The following is an 11,429-nucleotide window of genomic DNA, read 5'->3' as shown; positions in this document are numbered from 1 at the left end:
ACGGGATATGACTGCTTTGCGTGACCTCTTTCTTCCTCTCTTGTGTTGTTTCTGGAAAGAGCCTGTTGTTGTTCCTGTTGTTGGTTGTTGCTACTTACCTGTATCGACTGTACAGAATTATGTATATTTTCCTACGTGATTGTTCTTGTCATTTCCTCTCTCTCTCTCTCTCTCTCTCTGATATAATGAAGACCGGGCTGCCCGTGCAGAGTGTAACTACCATTCCATCACATTGATCGATTTAATTCCATGGTTGTAGAGATTATATACTATTATTTCCTGGCAATTTCCCTTTCAACGAGAGAAAGGCGGTGGGGCCCTCCGTTGGCTTTCCGCCCCAAACACCCGCCCGCAACACCGCGATGCTGCTATACTTCCTCACGCATTCCCTCTCATTGTCGCCCCATTCCTCCTCCCGCCGTGTCTCTAGCGAGGAGATTGCTTCTATCTCCCGTCCGTCAGGCGGCATGCTTCTGGCGAGTGGCCCCTCACCCCCCAAATAGTGCCCGGGCAAGATGGACCCATCACCGCAGGCGGGCTCGAGCAGCGTCACCGGTAAGGAACGAACCCACCCCCTCGTCCCCCGAGACCGCATCCATCCTGCAAACGAACTTGTGGCTCACGTATTCCCTGAATCCCTCCAGTCGAGTACACCGATCCCTCCGGCCTGTTTCCGCTCGTCCAGCCCGTGCTGGCAGATAAGCTCCCCCTGAAGAACCTCCACTGGAAGTCGCCCACCCGCCCCGTGCGATCCATCGAGTCGCTCCGGATCGGCTTCGTGCCTGCCCAGCATGGCTCCGACGAGCGCAAGTCCTCCACCGACACCGCGAGAGGCCCCGTGACCCATCGCCGACACCAGATCCCGGGTCTCCGGCAGACCCCCTACCTGAAGATCTTCCTCCTCCGATGCGACGACAATGACACCTACAAGGCTACGGCCCGCAAGGCGCTGCGGGACTGGATCAAGTCTCATGCCACCGTGTCGTCATCCTCCGCCGCCGCCGCCGCGACCACCAGCCAAGAGAAACACGACGCCTTCGACTGGCTCATCCTCCATGTGGTGCAGGACGGAGACGGCACAGACAAGGCAGCTGCTCCGGCGAGCAAATGGGGTCGCACCACCACTACTGTCCTGGAAAAGGTCAAGGCCGATTTCAACGGCGCCTCCAAGTCCACCATCGATCGGGTGGCCCAGATCCGTCTCCCCAAGCAGGGCAGCTTCGCGAAGTCGCCCGAATTGGCCGATCAGGTCGAGGATTTTGTCGAGAAATTGAAGAATGCCATCCTGGCGTCGTTCGATCTCCGCGTGGCGCAGTATGAGGAGGACATCAAGGAGAAGGATTCGCAGCGTAGTCTGCCCGGATGGAACTTCTGCACGTTTTTTATACTGAAGGAGGGGCTGGCGAGAGGCTTTGAGAATGTGGGGTTGTTCGACGACGCCCTGCTGGGGTACGACGAACTCGCTGCCGGCTTGGACACTGCCATACAGGAACAGATGGAGGGGACGGGAGACCAGCACGGGAGCGCCTTTCTCACGTACAGTAAAGATTGGAAAGATAAAGCGAAAGCGGCGCTGGAGTCAGAAGGGGAGGCAGCGAACAAGGACAAGGATGGGGATGAGGAAGAGTCATATCCAATCCCGGATATTGGGGTGGAGGACTTCCCCATCACATCAACCAAGAAGACCTATCGGGAGATGATCTTGGCCAGTGACATTTCCATCTTTGATTTCCGCACATACGTCTTCTCTAGACAATTGACACTACTTCTCCGGGCGGCAAAGGCCCCCTCTCTGCTCAGTACGGAGGCCGATGCGGAACCGAAGTCGCCGAAGAAGGGCAAAAGGGTCGAGAACTTGATGCTCCTTTCTGAGGCCTGCCAGAGGGCCACTGAGTTCATCGGCCTGGGGGCCCGGACGCTCAGGATCGATCTCGAGACTGGACTGGCAGATGAGGACCATGTCGCGAAGTCGACCGTGGTCAACAATCTCGTATCGTCGTGGGCTTATGCTGCCGCTTCCCAGGTGCTGTCTCAGACATTCACACCTGCTCTTACGCTCCCGGAGTCTACGTTACACGCCATGAACAAGGCGGCGGATGCCGCTACCCATGCAGAGGCCAAGACAGAGCTCCCCAAACGCTCCAGCTCACTCATGACTTCGACTCCCGCATCGCGCCCGCCCCGTGCGACCAACCCGGAAATGCTACCTCCAGAGGCCCTTTCATCCATTCACGCTCGACCAGGCTTCGAGGGACCAAAACTCACACCCAAAACCGGCTCCGAGCAACTGGCGTCGGGGAGAGGAGAGTTGTTTTTGATGTCTCGACGGCTTCTCGAAGAGATCTCCTCGAGATGCGGTTGGAAGGAGAGCTGGAATGATCTGCGTCTCCTGTTCAACGATCAGAAATCTGGCGACGGTGATATGGCCGAGGTGTCTCTCGATGACGATGAGCCTCAACCGCCGCCGAAGGACGATCAGGGAGCCTTTGCCCTTTCTGGCATCACATTGGACGGCTTGAAGCTTGCCCTCTACTCGAGGAAAGCCTTCCGGATGCAGTACGAAGAGCTGACAGACCAGATGTATCGTCATCATATCGCGGCGAATCGCACGTATTCGGCGCAGTCAGCCCTTGCCGACATGGCCATTATCCGCTACCGACAAAGTGACTACGGGGCGGCTGCTTCCTACTTCCATCATGTGGCCCCGTTCTACGGCAACAAGAATTGGGTCGTTCTGGAGGGCATCATGCTGGAGATGTACGCACGGTGTCTGAAGGAGTTGAACCGCGGCGAGGAGTATGTTCGGGTGATTCTTCGCCTGCTCGCCAAATTCGCGGTGTACTCGCAGTCTACTCTGTCGAGGCGAGAAAAGACGCTCGATGCATCGCATATCTTCACGGAGAATGCGTTGGTCTCCGAGTACGTTGAGGAGCTGTTCAAGGCCTCGGGTGCGCTTCAGAAGGAGGTTTCCGCGCCCATGACGGATTTCTTTGCGGACGTGGACGTCAAGCCTGCCATTCTGCACTATGCGGACAAAGATGGGTTCCAGTTGAAGCTCTACCTGCGGTTTCTTCTGGGAAAGCGGATCGACATCAGCTCGATCAAGCTACGATTGGTCAGCGCGCGTAGTCCTCAGAGCAATGAGCATTGGATAGAGGCACCGATGGACATGACGATCAAGTCGTCGTCGACGCGGGTGCTGGTCGATTCCTCGGTAAGAGCATCTCTTTCGTCGTACCTGAGACATGCTGACTCTTCTAGATCACGCTACAAGGGAAATACTTCGTGGACCGCATCGAGATCCGCTCGAAAAACATCGTTTTCACCCATGGAGGCAAGAATGCATCCTTGCCCGTAGGGTTTAGGGAAGTGATCGAGGCGGAGGAAGAGGATACTCGACCGTACATCTATTGCTTCCCGCCGCCGGACAGCCTCCAGGCCAAGATCGTATCACCGCACTTTGTCAACCTAGAAGAGCTGCGGACGCTCGAGCTGGAGCTCAGCAGCGGGTGGAACGACATCAAGACAGGCACTCTCCGGGTAAGACCTGCCACGGCAGGCCTCCGACTGAAGATAGCGGAGGTCGAAGTGGTGGACGGCGACCTCAAGATCGACGCGACTAGTGATTCGGGGAACATCGAGGTCACGCAGTTGAAACCGAACTCGTTTGGCCGGCTCCGGATTCCTTACACGGTCGAGGAGCACCACCCGATGCTCTCCGCAAGGGCCGAAGTTGCATATGAAACCGACCGCGGGCGGTTTTCCTACTCGTCCATGCACAGCATCGTCTCGGGCCTACCGATCAGTGTCAACGTGCAGGATGTCTTCAAGGACCGCGTGCTCTTCTCGCGGTTTACAATCAGCCCGGCCATGCTGATCCCGCTCCGGATCCTGAAGTGCAACATCCCCGGCTCGGACGTGTACGAGGTGCAGTCCAGCATCGGCGAGTCCGTGGCGCTGAATGTGTTTACCAAGCAACCGGCATCTTTACTTTACAAGATCCAACAGCGGGCGGACAGTGTTGCCACCCCCGGGTCCCGACGGTCCCTGCGGTTGAGCGTCGATTTCACATGTGTGGACGACGAGTGCCTGGACGCCATTGAGAAGGCGTTCACCGCAAGCATCGCAGCCAGCGACTTCCGGCAGTATGCCACGCTCCTCACATCCCACATTGTCGAGACTTTCCGCACGCAGCTGTCAACGTCTGACATGGAGGTCATCGGTCTGGTGCGGGAGGTGGAAACGCAGTCGTATGCGAACGTGCGATGGGAAGCGTTGCTGAGTGCGCTGAAAGAGCCGATCAACGGGCTGAGGGCCTGGCTGAAGGAATGGCACAAGGTAAGCCGCAGCACATACAGAGACACTTTCTTTCCTCCGCGGGAAGACGGAAGGGAAGATACGAACTGACGCACGCAGAACCACCCGATCATCTATCTCCCCGAGTCGCCCAGCGTCCCCAGCCGACACATCGTCATCCCCGTCGACATCCCCGAGATGCAAGTCGTGCACACCGCGGAACTGCGCCTCACCAACCTGACGGACCACCCCCCGCACGCGGCGGTCGGCCAGATGGTCGCGGTCGAACTTAGCATACGTCATACGCGACGGTGGTGCTCCCCCGAGCATCGCGAGAACGCGGGGGGGGCGCTCGAGTTCTCGTATGAGATCCACGCCAACCCGGAGTCGTGGCTCGTCGGGGGGCGACGCCGCGGGAACTTCAGCGCCGACGAGGGCGAGACCAAGACCTTTGCCATCATGCTCCTTCCGCAGAAAGCCGGACATCTCCTGCTCCCCGGGTTGGAGATTAGGACGTTTGTACCACCCTCGGCCCCACAGCAGCAGCCGCAGCAGCAGCAGCAACAGCAGTCCTCATCCACGACAGCCGGGGAGCAAGTCACGAGTCCCAACGTGGCAGCCGCAGCGGCGACGGCACCGCTGCAACGGCGCGCCATCCCGTGCGAGGTCGACTACCGCAACCACGGGGAGACGGTGCTGGTGCTGCCGGATCTGCGCACGACGACGGTGAGTCTGTCGCTGTCGGGGGGGAATCACGGCGGGGCCTGGTTGATCGATTCCGAGCGGCTGCACATTGAGGGCAACGCATAGACTCTCCTTTTCTCTTTTTGTGTTCGGTTTCCTATCCTACCTGCATAGATAGATAGATCGATCTGTCCAGTACCCCTGTATACCTTAGACCACCTTACCTCCTTGGTATATCATAACATATCTCCAAGCCATGCCATGCCATGCCATTGAACGAATGACATCTGTCAGACCCCTACTGGAAAAAGCCATCTAACTCCATCCATCATAGCCCGGAGGATGCTCTCCACCAGACAGACAAATCAAATCAGGTAGATATAAAGGAGAGAATAGATAGTCATCTATCTATATCATACCCACCAAAAAGCACGAGCATACTAAGTAGCTAGTGGTGGATAGATAAATTGCAAACCCCCCTATGTAATAAATACGGAGTACACAATACCTAGTACAAAGATATAATACACTGGTATAATACAAGCGGCGCGGAAAGAACACCAGAAAAGCCTTCTGCGATTGTTCCATTCCTTCATTATTCATGGTTCGCGGGTCTAAACTAGACCAGACTAGACTAGTCCAGTACTGTCACCCCTCCCTTTTTTGCTTTCCCCATCCCTGGCCCGATCGGCCTGGCCCCACCGGGACCCAATCTCAACAAAATCAATGGTGTCCCAACAGATGCAGAGGCTGACTGGACTGCCTTTTTTTTTCTTTTTTTTTTTTTTTCTTCACTTGGGTAGGTAATATGATAATTGGGGAGTGATGGTCACTATGTACTATACAAACTACTCTTCAATTGGATCCGAGGTCATTAATAATAATAGTATGATAGTTATAGATTTGTTGATATCATAAGTGGTGATGAGTGTGGTGTTGATTGATATAAGTAGTTATACTCAGTGCTGAGTTACTGTGGTGTGGTGTGGATAAGATAGTTGGGGAGAAGAAGTTTACCGGTACGGAGGTAACTATGTTATGGAGATCAATGATTCATTCACATGCATTCCTTCTGGTTTGTGTTTGTTTACCTTATCTTCAGCCCGTATTAAAGATATGTGGGGGACTTTGTGTATTTGCAATACGGCACCGGGAATGTTGTGGCAAGTTTAACTTTTTTTTTTTTGTTTAGTGTTATGTTTTTTTACCCTTTCCCACCCGCCCCCCCGCCCGCGCGCGCGCGCGCCTTGATGTTCGGCGGCAAGTTCAACACAGACAGACAGACAGACATACTATAAGTGTAAGTAGGTGTAGTTATCGGATTCGGCTCATCTCCACCGAGGTGGTGTTATACTCCAGATCACACATCACATGGTTGCGTGTCGCGGGGTGAGTGGTCATCATCTCATCTCAGCTCATCAGTCAGTCAGTCAGTCAGTAAGTAAGTAAGTATGCTACTGATGACCACACGACTCAGATGTACCTAGAGATCTGTTGGGGATTGGGGATTGGGGACTGGGGATTGGGGATTGGGGAGCATGTGAATGTACTTATCTGGGTACCACTTTTATGTACTCCGTACCTCAGGTATCTATCTCTATGTATGGAAATGGGTACTCCGAACGGAATGTCCTGATGCGGGTGATGGTGAGAGTATCACATGTACTGGATCATGGATCATGGATCATGGATCGCCTAGATACTACTGGGATAGCCGAGATCCTCCCCATTCTGATAAGGATAAGATGCCCGAATCATCTCCGGGTCATTACTCAGGATTCCAAGATTCAGAAAAAAAGGGGAGGCGAAACACGGGACTGTTGGACGGACTCGATGAACCACTTTTTCGTCTGTCTGTCTGTCTGTCTTGTCTCCGAATTGTATCCAGGCGATAGTTATAGCAAGCATATGACACCTCGGTGGCTGAAGCGCGGGCGGTCCTCCGTAGAAAGAATCCGATTGAGAGGAAACGCCAAGATGGTTGAGAAGGTCGTGGGGTCAGGGCCCCCCTCCCATTGGCTGCAACGGGCGGTGAGGTGAGCCTCCCCCGGGTCTTGGTCCCTGGTAACCTTACGCCCATGGGTGTCACGCCGTATCGCTGTAATTTGCAATCCTCATCCCCATGCCATGGCCACATGGTCAGCTACTAAGGTAGGTATGTAGTTAGTTTACCTAAGTAGTAGTCAGGGCTAATAATCTGCTGGACACTTCTAAACGTGAATGGATATTATAGTTATTATTGTTATTGTTATTATTATTGTTATCTTGTACATCTCATGATCGTCTGGTTTGCGGTGAGCCATGCAGATTGCAAAAGGGGCAGCCAGGATTATTAACCCCTCAGGCGTCGTAGTCAGCGACCACACTCCCCCCATCCCCAAGAATGCGAGGCAGTCATTCGCCTCCTCCTCCTGCTGCTGCAGTGGCGTGTCGCTGGAGTGCTGAGTCGATCGACCCGACCCAGCCACGCCACGGATGGGCCGAACCAAGAGGAACCCGCGTTCGTAGCAGTTGGGGATGGATAGATAGCAGCTCAGCTGGATCATGCAGGTTGCAGCTCGGGTAGACCGTAGGCCATAGGCGGGCAGAGTCGACCTCGGTACGGAGCACAGCGCATCCACCCCGACGAAGGTTAACTTGCTGCTACTTACTACTGCCAGATGCGCCGATCAGCCACCAGAAGCTTGCAGGTGTGTGTGTGTGTGTGTCGTACCCCAGGAAGGCATTTGAGGCGAATGACAAACAGGCCGACATCAGCATCAGCATCAGCACATCGACATCAGCCAGCGCTTACCCTGACCAGAGTGTTGTGTAAGGCAGTCCGTATTATTCTCGTGAGTCGGGACGCGGTTCCGTCGGTACTGAACACTCCTGGCCAACGGCAGACGGCCCACCCGCCTGCGAAATTCCCACGGGAGATCCCCCGTAACGCAAAAATACGCCAGCCAGGGGCGGCGGGACGAATGTCTGGATCCGTGGGATTCTGGGCTTCTTCTTCGAACTGTGCTGGAATTTCAGTTGTCCCCAATCAATCACCGCGAGGGGCCCCTTACCTCTCTCTCTGTCCGTTGTCTGTCCCTCTCTCTCTCTTTTTTTTTTTTTGCAAATCCTTTTTTTTTGTGTTTTTTTTTTTTTCCGGTTCTCCCCCGGGTTCTGCTGGATACTGAACAGGTGATCCTCAAGCAATCGCCCTTATTTTTCTTTCAGTCTTTTTTGCCTCCCTCCTCCCTTCTTCTTGTCCTTTTTCTCTCGCCCGCTTCCCTTCTTCCTCTTCCTCCCGGTCAAGGCGTCTTGGAGGTGACCATTTATATTCCTCCGATTGTCACCCTGCCTCCTCCCTCCCTCTCCTCCCCCTCCGTCCTTGCCGCCCTCGCCAGCGTGGGAGCTCCTTCCTTTCACTCTGTTGTTATCCATACCCTGAGCTGGTGAACCCTTCCGGTCCCCTCATTGTCCATCGGTATGTTGCACCTCAGTGTCTTTGTTGACCGGTCTTTCACACACTCCTCCCCCGTCTGGCTCGACATGATCTGATATCGTCGCTCCCCCCCCCCCCCCCCGCGGGATAATTCCAGCTGCATTGGCTAACGAAGCTTCCCTCTAGCCCTCCAGTCACCCTCTCAAGCTTCATCATGTCGTCCACTGCCATCCCCAAGCGCGTTGCGCTGCACCGCAACCCGGCCACGGACTCCTCCGTCCCCAGCTCCATTGCCCCCTCGCCTCTGGACAGCCCGCGCCAGTCGCCCTCTTCCACTTCGCTGTCTTCGCTGGCATCGGAAGCCGAGGCCAATGGCAAGATGCTGGACACCTATGGCAACGAGTTCAAGATCCCCGATTACACCATCAAGCAGATCCGTGACGCCATCCCCGCTCACTGTTACGAGCGCAAGGCCCTCACCAGCTTGTACTATGTGTTCCGGGACCTGTTCTGTCTCGCCACCATCTTCTTCGTCTTTCACAACTATGTGACCCCCGAGACCGTCCCCTTCAAGCCCGCCAGAGTCGTGCTGTGGGGTCTGTACACCGTCCTGCAGGGTCTGTTCGGTACCGGTGTCTGGGTCTTGGCCCACGAGTGCGGTCACCAGGCTTTCTCCCCGTCCAAGGTGCTGAACGACACCGTCGGCTGGATCTGTCACTCCGCTCTGCTGGTGCCCTACTTCTCCTGGAAGATCTCCCACGGAAAGCATCACAAGGCCACCGGGAACCTGGCTCGTGACATGGTGTTCGTGCCCAAGACCCGGGACGAGTACGCCACCCGCGTGGGCAAGGCCATCCACGAGCTGAACGAGCTGATCGAGGAGACTCCCATTGCGACTGCCTCCAACCTGATCCTCCAGCAGCTGTTTGGATGGCCCATGTACCTCATCACCAACGTTACTGGCCACAACAACCACGAGCGTCAGCCCGAGGGTCGTGGCAAGGGCAAGAAGAACGGCTACTTCGGTGGTGTCAACCACTTCAACCCCGCAAGCCCTCTGTACGAGGCCAAGGACGCTAAGCTCATCGCTCTGAGTGACTTGGGTCTCGCCATCACCGGAAGCGTTCTGTACCTGGTCGGTTCGAAGTACGGCTGGATGAACCTCCTGGTCTGGTACGGTATCCCCTACCTCTGGGTTAACCACTGGCTTGGTAAGTCTTTTCTTCAATCCCACTGCTTCCCATGAACCATCCGCTGACCGAGAAAATCAGTCGCTATCACCTACCTCCAGCACACGGACCCCACTCTCCCTCACTACAAGCCCGACGTGTGGAACTTCGCTCGTGGTGCTGCCGCCACCATCGACCGTGACTTCGGCTTTGTTGGCCGCAACATCCTCCACGGCATCATCGAGACCCACGTCCTCCACCACTATGTCAGCACCATCCCCTTCTACCACGCGGACGAGGCGAGCGAGGCCATCCAGAAGGTCATGGGACCGCACTACCGCACCCAGGCCCACACCGGATGGACTGGATTCTTCAAGGCGCTCTGGACCAGTGCCCGGGTCTGCCAGTGGGTTGAGCCCACCGAGGGTTCCCGGGGCGAGAGCGCCGGCGTGCTCTTCTACCGTAACACGAACGGCGTCGGTGTTCCTCCTGCCAAGCTTGCGAAATAGAGCATGTGTTGTCGTACATAGAACGAGTGAATTTTTTTTGGATTTCTTTTGCATCTCGTGGTGCACTCGCAGGATCGAAATGACCACGACATGACACTCTTTGATCTGTCATAGAGCAACTGCGAGTTGATCAGGCTGCAGGCGTATATGGGCAGGGGGGGGATTCCGATGTAAAAAAGCCATTATCATGTCTGATTTAATCAAGCTTCGCTTCTTAATTCCGGGAGTCCTGTTTGCTGTTGCATTTCCTTAGACCATTTCCTTCACATGTGCGGGCAGTCTTGCAGCGAATGTATTTTCTCCGTGTTTCTTCCGCGCGATGCGTTCAATATAGACCGGTTGATGCAGACAGTACTATCAGTTCAAGGAATTGTTTGTGTGTGTGTGTGATGTGTGATTCTGCAGTTGAGTGATAGAATAATGGAGTGCGTCCTATAATTCAAAGGAAATCGCGTCAAGCCAATGTTAACAGATTAAGCAATGAACCAACCAACCAACCCACTGCAAGAATCAGCACCAAGCGCAGCCCCCCCCCCTCCTCCCCTCCTCTCTCTCCCCTCCACTTACTCACAATGGTCACAACCACAATCACAATCAAGATTAGATGCAGATTAAAAACCGGCGTAAGATCAATCAATCCAGCCCCCACCCACCCACCCACCCTACTTACTACCTAGTAAACATAAGCATAAACATAAGCATAAAAATAAGCTCCTCCGGGGGGGGGGGTTTCGGGTCCATATCCTATCCTATCCCCTAAATAGAGAATAGTGGATAGTAGATAGCAGGTAGTTGGTAGTAATAGTAATAGTAATAGTAATAGTAATAGTGAAAGTCAAGGCCTGAGAGCTTCAGCTGAAAGCTAAGAAAGTCGGGAGAGGAGGGGGAAGGGAAGAAGGAACAGCAGAATTGAATTGAATTGAATTAGTTAGTTGGAACTGCGGGGGTGGCAGTGGCAGTTCCGCCAGGCGCCGGAAAGGAGCGCTAGTCCCGGATTGGGGGGGGGGAAGCTTCCTTCGAGCTCCATTCCTTCACTGAGATGGGGATGGGGATTGGTGTTGGAGTGTATGTACTATACTGTACGGAGTACTGGAGTACTGTACTGTGTGGTTGATTATAGTTGGGTAAGTTGTTTGGTGGGAGGGGATTGATTGGTTGGTTGGTTGGTTGGTTTATCTGTAAATGGATGATGGATGGATGGGTGGAGGGTGGATATAGGACAGGTAGGAAGATAGTTATTATGGATGGCTTACCAATCAGTCAATTCGGCAAGCAAGCAAGAAAGCAGGGTTGTAGAAAGAGGAGGGGGAAGGGGGGGGATGAGATATAAGAAGGTGTTACAGTCTATGTAGATAG

General features: G+C 54.5%; 2 protein-coding genes across 2 annotated transcripts; both read left to right on the top strand.

The window, feature by feature from the left end:
- The first annotated feature begins 420 nt into the window (after positions 1-420).
- Positions 421-5,265, top strand: BO70DRAFT_388249 (putative TMEM1 family protein). The gene is made up of 4 exons (XM_025545975.1): positions 421-555; positions 645-3,214; positions 3,262-4,338; positions 4,417-5,265. Exons 1-4 carry the CDS (start codon positions 516-518, stop codon positions 5,104-5,106), a joined length of 4,377 nt encoding a protein of 1,458 aa, XP_025398004.1. The 5' UTR covers positions 421-515; the 3' UTR covers positions 5,107-5,265.
- Positions 5,266-8,609: 3,344 nt separating this feature from the next.
- BO70DRAFT_294808 (oleate delta-12 desaturase odeA) lies at positions 8,610-10,073 on the top strand (the record flags this gene model as incomplete). The annotated part of the gene is made up of 2 exons (XM_025539489.1): positions 8,610-9,606; positions 9,667-10,073. The coding sequence occupies 2 exons, from the start codon at positions 8,610-8,612 to the stop codon at positions 10,071-10,073; spliced, it is 1,404 nt and encodes a 467-aa protein (XP_025398003.1).
- Between the last annotated feature and the right edge of the window lie 1,356 nt (positions 10,074-11,429).

This window comes from Aspergillus heteromorphus, assembly GCF_003184545.1.
Source record: "Aspergillus heteromorphus CBS 117.55 chromosome Unknown BO70scaffold_18, whole genome shotgun sequence".
NCBI lineage: Eukaryota > Fungi > Ascomycota > Eurotiomycetes > Eurotiales > Aspergillaceae > Aspergillus > Aspergillus heteromorphus.
The sequence above is the reverse complement of the archived record's forward strand: the minus strand, read 5'-3'. Positions and strand labels throughout refer to the sequence as shown.